General features: G+C 41.9%; 1 protein-coding gene and 1 long non-coding RNA gene across 2 annotated transcripts in view; both read right to left on the reverse strand.

The window, feature by feature from the left end:
• Window positions 1–2,661: 2,661 nt before the first annotated feature.
• On the reverse strand, window positions 2,662–5,046 carry LOC134202965 (uncharacterized). The gene is made up of 4 exons (XR_009977390.1): window positions 3,698–5,046; window positions 3,509–3,633; window positions 3,172–3,445; window positions 2,662–3,102 (listed from the first exon to the last, which is right to left on the reverse strand). It is a non-coding gene; the product is annotated as an uncharacterized LOC134202965 (long non-coding RNA).
• A 5,620-nt stretch (window positions 5,047–10,666) lies between these two features.
• The window catches only part of LOC134202966 (uncharacterized), a 280,830-nt gene continuing 277,350 nt past the window's right edge, over window positions 10,667–14,146 (reverse strand). The window contains exons 9-14 of the mRNA XM_062677968.1: window positions 13,218–13,408; window positions 12,459–13,151; window positions 12,138–12,395; window positions 11,399–12,075; window positions 11,098–11,330; window positions 10,667–11,032 (exon numbers count right to left, since the gene is read on the reverse strand). Of these exons, the coding sequence (XP_062533952.1) occupies window positions 10,770–11,032; window positions 11,098–11,330; window positions 11,399–12,075; window positions 12,138–12,395; window positions 12,459–13,151; window positions 13,218–13,408 (2,315 nt within the window). The 3' untranslated portion in view covers window positions 10,667–10,769. The remainder of the gene's footprint in view (window positions 11,033–11,097; window positions 11,331–11,398; window positions 12,076–12,137; window positions 12,396–12,458; window positions 13,152–13,217; window positions 13,409–14,146) is intronic.

Raw genomic sequence — 14,146 nt, forward strand, 5'->3', positions numbered from 1 at the left:
GGACTCACGATGATATGGACTGGCAATGACAACAATAACGAATTATGGACATCTAAAAATAGATTCGGTGTGGACTCTGTACAGCAGAGTACCACAGTAGATCACGTAGCGGTTAAAAACACCAAATAAATATACGAATTAAAAAAAATAAAATTTAATTTGCGACAAGATGTTTTAATTCAGTTTACAGTAAGTTTAGTTCCATTCCATCCACTTGTCGGTGACAATTTTTTTGAGAGACAAATTAGCAGCGTTTCTAAAATGAGGATAAATTTATTTGGTAGAAAATTTCCTCTGAGACGTCTTACTGGGATTTCCGACGAAGTTTATCCTGGAACAGTAGTTTTTCCCAAGGGTTGGTCGAAAATACCATACAGAATTTCACTTGATATTCTATCTAGACATGTGAAATTTGATCGACGGTGAGGCGTGATAGTTCATTTTCAGCCAGTGGCGGTGGCTTGGCCGCTTGTAATTGGCGGCGGCATGAATCAATTTCGTGTATTACAAAATTTCCGTAATTTATCCGGATGTTCCTCCTGGAATTCCTCCGAAAGTTTCTTCAAGAACTCCTAAAAATGTTCCTCCGGGAATTCTCCAGAAATTCCTCTGGAAGTTCCTCCAGGAATTCCTTCGGAATTTTCCTCTAGGAACTCTGCGATTGTTTATGAAATTCCTTCGAACATCCATATCAAATTATTGCCAAGTATTTTTCTGTTAATCCTTCCAAATATACCATTTCCATTCAGCAATTCATTTAGCAATTCTGTTGGAAATTTCCACATCTCCTTTCCCAGAATTCCACCAGAAAATCATTCATAAGTTCCCATGTAAACTCCTCCCGACATTCTCTCAGAAGTTACTCCAGAAATTCAACCAAGATCTCTTCAATAATTACTTCTTTACTCACTTAATTACTACTTTACTCACGCCCCTGCAAATTTATCCGGCTATTTCTGCAGATATTCTAATGAAAATTTTGTCAAAACTCTTTCGGAATTACCTACAAAAATTCCCCTTGAAATTCCTCTGGAAATTATTTAAGGAATTCTCCCGGAAGATCCTGCGGCAATTCTCAAAATTTATGCGGCTACTTCCCTTAAAATGTCTACAAAAATCATCCAAAATGCCCTTAAGGATTTTACGAGATTTTTTTCCAGGAATTCGCAGCAATATCTTAAAACAATAACCCCGGAAATTCTTCTAGAAACTCTCCCACTTTTTCCTCCAGAAATTCCTCTATGTATTCTCCCAAAAATTCCGCCAAGAATTTCTCCGGAAATTACTTCAAGAGCTCCTTCAGAAATCCCTTTAAAAGTTCCCCCGTAAAGTTCTTAAAGAATTATCCAGGAATTCGTTTCGGAATTCCCACAAAAAATTCTCAAGCTATTCTGCAGAAAATTCGCCCAAGAACTGCTCCGGGAAGTTCCTTTTTCAGGAAGAATTCTCGAAGGAATTTTCCTAGGAGTACCGAAAGGATTTCCTAAATTAATTATTAAAAAAAAATCGCAATAGATTTCCCGGTTTAAGTATCAAGATTCTTGATGTATTAACCGATGCACTTCCTTAAGATATTCTCTGTGAAATTCCTAGAAGAATATCTGAAAAAAATCTGGAAGAATTTTTAAAATAAGAAGTTTTTTTAACGATTTTCCTAAAGAATTTTCACAGGAAAATATTTATGAATGTCCAAACAAATTTCAAATAAAGTTTTGAAATAATTTCAGACTGAATTACGAAAGAAATTCTAGTCGAAATTTCAGGAGGCGTTCTTGGAGCAGTTCCTTAGTTTCCTGAAGAACAATTCCCACATTTTCAGAAAAAGTATCTTTATGGCCGAGAATGTGTTGAATATAAACGGATCTTGCGACTATGTTGCCAAAAATATTTTCCCACGTCGCACTTTTTGGCCAGAGGTTAGATTCATGCTAGTGGGTGTTTGTGAGTAGATCGCCATCCAATGATTTAGATTCAATGACTTTATCAACAGACACCACATCAATTCGTTAAGCTAAGTTGATCGGTATATGAAAGTCGAAAAGGCGTTTTTAGAGTTTATAGTCTTTTCGTTACATGTTGGTGTACGAGAAAGGCATAGACGATTCTACAGACGAGAATATTTAAATAACTTAGGAAATTATCTTTTTTTACATCTTTGAAATCAGTTTTTTTGATATCTCACACTCATCTTAGTGTTATGTACTTATATAACTACGAACAGGGATTGAATCCTAAAGAGAAAGAGCAAGTCTCTCACTATCACGTATCATCTCTGTATCTTCTTCTTCTTCTTATTGGGATTACATCCCCACACTGGGACAGAGCCGCCTCGCAGCATACACGCTTACTTCAGTTCACCCAAATATAGGTGAATAGTACCTATAATCGCCAAAAAGTGCACATACGTATTTATGGGTAAAGTGACATTTACCTATATATGAGTAAACCGACTTCACCCAAGCTTCACCCATAAATAGGTACTTGAATGACAGCGGTTTATTAGTAAATTTCACCCAAATTTGGGTAAATTTTCATTGTTTTGCTTTTGCTTGAGATTTTCAAAATATTGGAATTATCGAAATAATTGTTTAACGAAGTAAATATTTATTACTTTTTTTTTTATTAAAATAGTATTTCAAATACATACATAATCCTTATTTTAAAAACTTACTGAAACCATACCGGAGCGACTGATTACTGTTGGACTGGTAAAAGCAGGATTCATGCCTTAAAGAGTAGCAGTATGTCAGATTACCGGTTGCTGTATTGGCGGATATAGAAGTTTAAGGAAGCCCATTCTCGTCTCGACGACGCTTGTGATGAGATAGATGATAATGATCATTGCATTTATCAAATTGGAAACTGTTTCCTCGTGCGAATCAGGAATCCATATCTTTAAGATCTCGGTGGGCCTCGAATGCGCTATCGCGAATATTTTTCACTCTTCTTACTTTTCGGTGCATCCATATCTGGTCAGCAGTACACATCCTACGATGTTTCGTCCAGTGCTTAGCAGCCCTCCTCCGAAGATCAAGCTACCGGAGCCGCGGTGTTGGCACTTGGGGAAGCTGGCATATTGAATCCCATATTCAACGATTTACTCTGAGGCGAAAGGACAGACAATACAATCCTCTTTACGGAATCAATCTTTAGGATCACTTAGGCACATACCTCCTAAATGATGTCCTTCCATTCGACCGCTTCCACTCGATCCGGTATCAGCGGTTCCACCACCAGGTCCATTAGCAATACAATTGCGACCATCATTTCTAGCTGCACAATTTCCACCTCCGTTGTCATCGTCGTATGCGGTGTCTGCAGTTTTAGTCATCGCCAGACTCGTTGGATGGTGTCGAAGTACATAGATAAAATGGCACGATCCGCGAAGATCGCAAGCACTAGCTCGAGATGTGGGTGGAATCTGCTTCTATGGCCGTTTCCGTCCCTACAAGCAAACGGAGATGAAGGGTCATGGTAAAGGTTAGAGTCACAAATCATTCCAACTTACGTTTTGACATGGTGCGATTGCTGATGGGTGGGCCGCTGGCATCTTGGCTGGCATGCTAATCAGGGAACCATATCTGTTTGAATACTCGTGAGTTGAATGTCGTCTGGTTTCGGCGGATTATGGTTCTGCAAGATGGAAAATGGAGTGTCTTTGCGAACTTTAGAGGCATGGATAACAATTCAAACTTACCTGTTAACAGGATGTGTAGCTTTCACAACAGGTGTAAACTCTCCACTGCAGCTGGATAGGTTCACAAACCGCCGGAACGGAACAGTTTCTGGATCTCGAAAACTCGGGTGATGGCAGTTTGACAACAAAAACAACAAAGTCATATTTTTTCACCCAAATATGAGTAAATTCATTCACTCATAAATTGGTAAAGTCGCTTTATCAGCAATATGGGTGAAATTTACCGATTTTATCAGTATATTTTACTCATAATATGAGTGAAATGTGCAATACCCAAATATGGGTGAATCAAGTACTCATAAATAGGTTAATTGAAGTAAGCGTGTAGTGTTCATTAAGCACTTCCACAGTTATTAACTGCGACGTTTCTAAGCCAGGTTACCATTTTTGCATTCGTGTATCATGAGGCTAACACGATGATACTTTTATGCCCAGGGAAGTCGAGATAATTTCCAATCCGAAAATTGACTAGACCGGCACCGGGAATCGAACCCAGCCACCCTCAGCATGGTCTTGCTTTGTAGCCGTGCGTCTTATCGCACGACTAAGGTGGGCCCCATCCCCATCATCTCTGTATATGTACATATACGATATGTAGCATACCGCCATAGACTTTTTTCGCAAGCTGTCATGATAGAGAACTGATTCGGGAGGCTCTACCCCATGATAAATTTCTTTTAGAAAGCTCCAAATGCGGGGAGCACTGGCTCTGATGATGCATTTCAACTTGTTTTACACAGCTGTGCAGTATCCAACACGAAATGAGCGAAAACAAAGCGAAAATCACCATTTTTCTGTGGGGGCTGCCTATCCGATTTTGTTTTTTCGCACTTGTACACAAGTTTGATAAATTTGTTATCATGGCTTGTTATGATTCGGAACAGTTTTTGCCTCTCTTTTATCGTTGTTTGTTATCTATTGAGAGCGAATTCTGCAAGCCCTGCACCTTGGTGTACGAGAAAAACAAAAACTATTGAAAAAATACAAAACTTTGTCATCATTTCTCATCACATTCTTAAAAACTGTGACACTACTATCGATTCGTTCTATTCACCGACCGCTTCGCAAACGAAATGGCTGAGGCTGAGTATCTCCAAGCCTGCAGGGGTCAGAATCTCGATCCTTCTTTTGCATGCCAAGTGTCTATTTTAACAATTCACCTACATGTTGATGCTGTTGACTTGCGTGGGGGTGCTACCAGAATTGACAAATCGACGTTTGAAATATGTTTGAATCGACGAAGTTTTGCTCCTTACAAATCTCCAGGGGAAGATGGGATCTATCCCGTTCTTCTTCAGAAGGGTTTTGAGCATATCAAACATGTTTTGAAAAAACTTTTAGTATGTAGTTTTGCTACTGGGTATATTCCCATATCCTGGCGGGATGTCACTGTAAAGTTTATCCCAAAAGGAGGACGTGTTTCGTATGAAGAAGCAAAGAGTTTTAGACCCATCAGTCTGACCTCATTTCTTCTGAAATGCTTAGAACGTGTTATCGATCATCACATTCGTTTCACATGACTGTTTGGCAAACATGCCTCTTCATGTTTATCAATCTAGAAAGTCCACCGTGACTCTTCTACACAAGGTTGTCTACGACATCGAGAAAACTTGCAATTATGCTTGGGTGCGTTCTTAGATATTGAGCGTGCTTTTGACAACGTGTCTTTCGATGCAATATTGGAAGCCGCACGTTGTCATGAGCTCCCTAATATAATAACCAAATGGACCAGATGCTTAAAACCGACATCTCTACTCGACACTACGTCAAGCAACGATTAGGAAATTAAGTGTTCGTGGCTGCCCCAAGGGGAGTATTATCTCCTCTTTTGTGGAACCTCGTTGCAGATACGCTATTGAGATTACTCAATAATGGCGGTTTTCCTACCTATGGATTTGCTGACGACTATCTAATATTGATAGTCGGTTTGTGTATTACTACTTTATTCGACCTGATGCAAAACGCTCTTCAGGCAGTCGAAAGTTGGTGTCGCCAATATGGCCTTTCGGTTAATCCGAATAAAACATCTATTGTTCTTTTCACGGAAAAACGTAACCGTAACGGTATTCGCCCATTACATCTTTTTGACTCTGAAATCAATGTAACGGATCAGGTAAAGTATGTGGGACTAATTCTTGATTCCAAGCTCTCCTGGACTCCTAACATTGAGTTCAGAGTCAAAAAGGCGTGTATGGCTTTCGGCCAATGCCGACGAACTTTTGGTAAAATTTGGGGTCTTAAACCTAAATATATCAAATAGATTTACACAACAGTCGTACGACCAATTTTGGCTTATGGATGTCTTGTGTGGTGGCAAAAGGGTGAAGTGAGGACAATTCAGTCTAAATTAGGCCATCTTCAAAGGATGTGCCTAATGGCAATGACTGGTGCGTTCTCTTCGACTCCTACGGCTGCTCTCGAGGTTCTTCTCGACGTTGTCCCACTACACATACATCTCAAACAAGAAGCACTTTCTTGTACTTACTGATTATGGGTTCTCGGTTTCTTGGAAGAGAATCCTGTAAACCGCAGTTCTACACACACTTCGTTGTTACAACTCATGGTTGATTGGGACAGGACAGTCCTTGCTCCAAGTGATCTCACACTCGCTAGTAGTTTTCCTTATAGGACATTTTCAACACAATTCCCCTCGCGGGATGAGTGGACATCTGGCTATTTGGAGAGAAGTATGTCGGACAGCATTGTTTGTTATACTGACGGCTCCCTCTTCGAAGGTACAGCGGGTGCAGGTGTCTACTCGCGTGAGCTAAGATTGGAACAGTCACACTCACTGGGTAGACACTGCACTGTCTTTCAAGCGGAAATATTTGCCATTATGTGTGGAGTGCAATCTGCACTTCAGAAACACATAATGGGCAAAGTAATATACTTCTGTTCAGATAGTCAAGCAGCTATCAAAGCCCTCGCTTCGGCCAACTCAAGGTCGAAGTTAGTAATCGCATGTCGAACTCAAATAGAGGAACTGAATTCAGTTAATACATTGCACCTTATATGGGTACCTGGCCATTCGTCCATAGCTGGAAACGAATTGGCTGATGAGTTAGCTCGCACTGGAGCATCACAAGACTTTTTTGGTCCTGAGCCAGCTATTCCTAAGTGTTGGATGTTGGGTGAAGCGTTTGATTAGCTCTTGGGCTTCCACTCAGCACAAACGGTATTGGAGTAGTTTGGATTCATGTCGACAAACAAAATTGTATATCCGAGAGCCATCTCCGGTAGTAGCTAACTATTTAGCTACTCTGTCTAAACAGAATTGCAGTGTCTTAGTCAAGGCCTTGACAGGTCACTGCCGACTCAACTATCACATGGCAAATATTCAACGTGTTGAATCCTTTGTCTGTGATGGTTGTGAATCCGATTATGGAACTTCTTATCATCTGATATGTAACTGCCCAGTTTATGCGCAACTGCGTTTCCAAATATTTGGTAAACACTTACTAAGTGAAATTGACTACAGAAACCTGAACCTTCAAAGCATTCTGTTGTTCATAACCCGTTGTGGTAAGGAGCTATGAACTTTTGTACGTGTTGTATACGTTGTATGCCCTCTTCAAGGGTACCTTTCCTCAACTTCCCATTTTTCTCCCATCCATATTCCTTTCCTTTTTGTTCACTTCCTTTTCCGTCAGGTGCGTGATGAGAAAGGCTGTAAAGGCGATGGCACAAATCTCCCGAATTGAGGTGAACGTGCCCCTGGAGCCGACGTTCTGATACCTGATACATGTTGATGCTGTTGACTTGCGTGGGGGTGCTACCATAATTGTCAAATCGACGTTTGGAATATGTTTGAATCGACGTTTGAAAAAGCAGATAAGTCGTTTGAAAATGATATATTGACTTGCTCTTTACCACGGCATACAAAAAACAAGGCAGGCTCATCACGCATGTAAACATTCAGTTTGAATGTAAACATGTGACGTCATTGCTATCTTCGCACAAGCTGGACCGAGACGATGCTATACGGTCGCAGCATGCTTACTTTTGTACTCCAACATGTGGCGATAAAATATGCATCACATTCGAAGTGTCATTTTTCTAACGAGCCTACCTTGTTTTCTGTATACCGTGGACAATACTATATAAAGCAAACATATTCAAAAGCTTCAAACCTATCGAAGTAGGCCTAATGCGGGAAACTGATAGACACATTATTACCAATCAAAGCAATCGGGATGTGTGTCATCAGCCACATGTAGTGAACCTTCAAGGTGTCTCAAGAGGCTCCCACTTGTTTGCAGTCAGATTAAACTCCTAAGCACGATCACTCGAGATTTCATAAGAAACACATCATTTTGCACTTGTTATCACTGAGTCGCAATAGGTACCCATATGAAGTAGTTTTTTGTTGCATTGAATGATTGTTTCGGGGTCTTCACCTTTGCGAGCAAAGGCGTAGGACATTCATTCAAGAATCCTCACGAAATTACTCCAATAATAAATCCAGAAAAATCTTGGGAATCCCTTGGGATTTCTTAGAATTTTCAGAGGATTTCCCGTAGAAACTTTCGAAGAAACTTCTGAAGAAATTCACAAAAGCTTTTCTGGAGGTATCCCTGCAAGAATAGCTCCCGAAAGTATTTTTGGAGCATTGTACAAATGAATTTTTACAGGATTTTCCTAAGAAAAACCCGAGAGGATTTTCGAAAAGTATTGCTTAAAGAATCTTTGAGAAAATTGCTAAACGAATTTTCGATAGAGTTTCTAGAAGAATTCCTTCTGAAACTTCCAGATGAATCCCTGAAGGGATTTTCATTAGAATTTATGATGAAAAGGCTTATGGAATTTCCTTAACCTTCCGGGACTCGCTTAGTCCTGAATCACTCATGCAGTCTCGCCTCCGTTGTGTACGATAAGCGAGCTTTTTTGGTAGTGTTGTACTTTTTACAACGGTGCGAGACCTCGAGGGTTAAAAAAAACCAGATTCAAAATCATTCAAATCATTTTTTCATCTGTGCGTTCTTTAGGTAGTTAGAATTAAGTTAAGGATTTTTTGAATTTTTTTTTTCGTTTTGATCTTTCGAAGACCAGTAGGACATAACTTTCATTTTATATTTGTAACGGCCTCACCCTCCCAATATAAACCCATATAGACGAATTAGGTTTTTTTCATGTTGTGATGCAGTTTTGGCTCGGTGGCATTTAGTCTTTCTATCACTGTTATACAATGATACATTAAAAATTAAGCCATGAGTCATGCTGCTTACTCATATTATTTATGTTCCACACGAACTTGTCGTCAAAATTGGTCTTGATACGATTTTATGGGCCCTCAAACTTTTGAAGTCGATGTGGGGCAGTACGCCCATGCTCATTTCGTATGACCGAAACTTCTGAAACATTCGATTTATTGCCTTAATGCCTTACCGTGGGCGTCCTATCCCCAGTTGCCCTAGTAATTTGAATATTGAACTTGCTGTTCGTAGCATTCGAATGCTCAACCGTATAAGACGAGTGTATTGTGGATTTACTCGCTATCAAGATTTTACCGATTACTTTTACGGCTACTCAGCAAAAAATCGAGGGGAACGGCAATGTTAATGATTACAAATATTTAGTCAAATGAAATCAATTCTTCAATATTACAGTCGCAGAACTTTATGAAATAATGTAGTTATTTTTTTCGCGATTTTTTGGGACAAGTATTAAACATTTTATATCTCACGATCAGGTAATAAATATCATAAACATCTGACTACCCCTCACCTACTGGGACACGTGCTCATTCTTTTGTCCGCCAAAAATGCAAATGCCAAAAAGCACGTGGTTGCCGGTAAACAAATATTCGCTCTTTCACTCAGATTGCTGGTTGGAATTTTTTTTGACGTTTACTTTGTCTCACTCAAACCAACAGCGAATACTCTAGCGACTACTGATTGCCATCATGGTACTCCTCCATCAGCGCCCTGAAATAAATTATAATTATATAAATAAAACGCACAATCGTTCTTTGTGTATAAACAACCATTAACAAATGGCGTGATGGTGTTTGTTTGCATGGACATAAAAGGCGAATTCAAAAGACCCCTTATTGAAAAAAAAAAACTGATTCGGATTTCCTTACACACACACATTATTCAAAGCAACAGTCGATAGGGTGATGTATGTAGTTTGAAGTTCAATGGCACTCTCATCCTTTCACGATCATGTTCGGTCGCACGATCCTTGGTAAAATACAAAACATTGGATATCAAAATCATAATCTTTCACTCAATTTCAATTTAATTCGATTTAATTCACCACAATGCAGCCACGCCAAATCATCACCATCATTCTTCCGCTGCAACTACAGGTAACATTGGAACCGATTTCTTTCAACTAAAAGTCCAGAACGAGTGCACTTTACACAGCTTATCTAATCAGTGTCTGTGTATTTACTTGTGAGTGACTGTGTTTGTTTGTATATTTATTCGATTTGTGTATTCTTTTTGTGAGTTATCTACCGATAGACGAGTTTATGTTTCTTTTCCGTTCATTTATCATCATTGCTGCTAATATTTTTTTCATTTAGAGTATTGTTCCTTTCGAACAGTAACATGTTTGCACAGTAGTTTTAAAAAAATATTTGGCTAGTTGCTTTCCCATTTCAGCTTCCATTCTCTCGCTGCCTTACGCTCGTCGCGATGCGAACAAACAGCCCTGAATTACCCTTTGAAGTCTACTTAAAAATAGTCATGTAATAGAAAACCAAGAGATTGAATCACAAGATTTTTGTAGAATAAAATCTCACAAACGCTTAAAAAGATCTCCCTATGGTAATACTTGGTTTCATAATAGTTTCTCAATCTGCACGGTGTGCGAGACAGTTTCACGCGTCTCCTTTTCTATACAACTCATCCACTTCATCTCTGTCATCAATCAGTTTGTCTCATATTGGTTTAGCCTATAGAAATCACTTTCGCATTAGGGACCCACCTGTGACGGTGCGGCGTCGGCGAGGAGGGGGTGTGAAGGGCGTTCAACAGTACGCCAGGTCGTCCATGTCGACGTAGACAACATGTCACACGGTCGTTTCCCGGTCCACGTGGATGTATTCGACCGGGTGAAGTGCGTGTCAGGAGTCCGGATCGAAGAACAGCGGTTCCTTCTTGTAGTCCTTCTTGGAGAGGGTTCCATTCAGGGAGCTGGGTGCCGTCTTCAACTTCTCGTTGGATTTCCGGCGCTTCTTGACCATGGCAAGGACGCAGAAAATGAAACATGCGCACAGGGCTGCGGCAAGGCAACCGAAGGCGGCAAAGATGCCTCCCGGAAGCTCCATCAGTCGGCTGCCACATCCCTGTCCGCTTTCGTCGAATCCTGATGGACAGTTTGGCTGACCTGCGTTAACAAAAATTTCAGATTGAATAATGCTGAGTTGAATTTCATAAAAAAGAGTAGCTTACCATTGCACCACAAATCACTGCTGATGCAGGCGTTGATTTCCGGGCACTGGTGTTCGCACTCGGACTCCCGCGGGAAAAGGCCAAACTCCAGCAGGGTATCGTTGCCTGTTGTGTTGGTCTGTTGCTCCAACTGCTGTATCAGCGATGCCTTCGTATGCTGAATCTCCATCCAGGAAAATGCAATGCTGCCACTTTCCTTGTGAATCGGCTCCAGAACCAAGTTGACAGGCCTGCTTGAGTAGAATAAGACATGCGATTGCAAATCAATATTTGGTAAAACTTTCCCTCGAACTTCACCTACCTATCTGAACTGAGGAATGGTTGACTGCTTAACCAGTCTTCGGAAAAGATGTGCAACTGACTTGCTCTACTGGACGGAGCAGATGGACAGATAACCTGCACGAGTTTCAGTGGTTTCCCACTGTACACCATTAGCCTGTTGCGCGTGTTGCACTTTGAAAACTCGTCCTGGACTGGTTCAATCGGCAATAAACTTCCCCACGTTCGCACAAACAGACTCCGATCCTGCTGCTGGGCCTCAATATACCAAGGAAGCCCGTCGCAGCTTGCCTCGTGCGTTCGCAGCGGATAACTGACTTCATCTTCCCCGCCTGATCCCCGCAGGAACAACCGCTTCCGACACTCGGGAACTCGTATAAAATCATAAGAAGCGTGGAAATAGATATCGGCGAAGTCTTCGGATATGTTCAACTTTGTCACCACAAAAGTCAATTCCAGTGTGCGAGAGTTGGAGATAAACGTCAGCGGGGAGTTGTAGGAGCTGCTGGTGTTGTCACAGAAACACCCGAGCGGTATCTTGACGTCCTTGTACGGAACGTCGAAAATCCGTAGCTCGCCTACTCGAGCATCCAGATTGGTTTCCGAAGGAGCGCAACGGGCTCTTCCCGTGTGGCCGTCGGATTCAGTTATGCAGGATTCAGACTCACCGAATGATACATTGTACAACTCGATGCGAACCTGAAACATTTGACAACGATGTTATTCCAACCAAAATCTTTTCACGTTAGCCAAAAACCCACCCTTTCTCCTACGGAAGCTTCGAATCGGTACAAACAGGAGATGTTCTTCGCTCCACCCCGACCATGAAGAAAAGCATTCCGTGGCGATTGAAACTCTCCTTTTCTCTTGCGAAACACTCTCGAACACAGCAAAGGAACTTCTTCACCTTTGTGACCCAAATACGGTTCACCACCCAGATCCGTGTCGATGAACTCGTAGTTGATTCCGAAGCTAGACGGAAACAGCGAAGTCCCCGTCATCGTATGGAACTCGATTTTCTGCACGGTTGAAACAAAACGATCAATAATTTTCCCCTCTAATCAACGTTTGAGCCAACTTACCAAGTCACTACCCGTGCTGACGTAGCTCTCCAGCGGCGTACAGGGGCGCATCCGGCTTCCCTTGGTTTCCAGTGAAACGTGATCACACAACTTCGGCGATTGATTGTCGTAAAACTCGGCCACCATCCGGCGGTTGCTGCGCGATGACTTGCGCCCAGATCCTCCATGTTCCTTAAACACCTCGTTGTCTTTTCCGTGCCGTGACGCATCCTTGGCTCCCTTTCCCTTGGATGGTTTATCGTGTTGTGCACCGCCGTACACCAGTCCCTTCTCGTTGGACATCCCGAAGCCGGCAGCACTTGCGCCCGAGTGATGCTGCTGTGACGGATGTGAAGGAACTTGGGGTTGGTTGAAAATGCTGTTTACCGTGGGTCCGTAGATGTACTGATCGACGGGATTCCAAACGTTGTCGATGTTGATGGTGAGGCTTTTGCCGTGCTGATTCAACGTTCCGTAGTAAGTTCCCACGGAACGGTTCATCGCCTGTTGATAGAGGGCAGTGGTGCTGGTTCCGGCGAATACTGGAGTGGTACCACCACTGCTACCGTACGCTAGCGAGGAAGACGCTGCCGTTTGAGCAGCAGTCGACGACGACATTGTAATGGATGACGGTGAGGTGGTTTTGATGGGGACGTATGTTCCGGCGCTGTCCCAGATGCGAAGCCGAGTTATCCACGGTAGAGGCGACTCACTCTGTAAGGAAAGTCGGAAGGAAAGGATAAATGGACTGAACGGGGCTTGAGGTTGTTGGGGTCTTACCTTGCCGATAGTTACGTTATCGCTGCTCACGCTCGGCTGCAATACCTGGAGATGATAGCTCGTGAAGGAAATCCATACCAGATCCGAAGGGATGCCGTGGAAGAAATATGTGCACGTCGTATTGGGTGGCAGTGTGTGGCGTGGGCTCAAGAGGTGGCCCATTCGGCCGCGTCGTGAGAACAAAACCTCGTCTGGACGGTGGAAAGTGAAATAAGAATGCAACATGTTGGGTGGATTACAATTGACTTGGAAACAGTGCGAGAAGTCGTTTAATATATTAGAAGTTAAAACTTAGGTAAAACAAGTTGTAAAATGTTGCAGCCATGTTGCTTAGCCCCTTAAATCGCACATTATTCATATGGCATAATTCCTTTATTTGAAATTCTGGTATGTATGTATCGTTAAGTTTTATAATTGCATTAATTCAGGTTTAATAATGGCATTAATTTTCTCTGCAACTATCGACACTTCTGGATATCTGATATTGTCGGGCTTATCTTTTTCTAGACTTTCGTGGCGGTCTTACTCTCGCAGGCTCGACTGCGAAGGTAGACGTCAAGATATCCGCCGGGTTAAAACATAGGGAAAATTTTCCCTCTCAAAACAAAACCACGTTGCTTTTCGCCAAATGACAGCAGTACTCGATTGTATTAGTGAGAGGCAACCGGAGTCACTGAGTACATGGAGAGTGTTTATCATGTAAAGGGCATACGGTGGGTAAGATTTTTATTGACTCTGTCGTGTTTAGTGACTGTTGCGATTACCTGAGAAGCAGCCAGCAGGACGCCGCAGTATTCTATATTTTCTCGAGATGCATAATACTGTTTACACATTTCAATACAGTTGCGGATGTTATGTTGCCTGAAAATCCATGATGGCGAAACGTCCATTTGCATATATTAGGCATAAACGCTGCATGTGTCCGCTTT

This window comes from Armigeres subalbatus, unplaced genomic scaffold, assembly GCF_024139115.2.
Source record: "Armigeres subalbatus isolate Guangzhou_Male unplaced genomic scaffold, GZ_Asu_2 Contig1544, whole genome shotgun sequence".
Lineage (NCBI taxonomy): Eukaryota > Metazoa > Arthropoda > Insecta > Diptera > Culicidae > Armigeres > Armigeres subalbatus.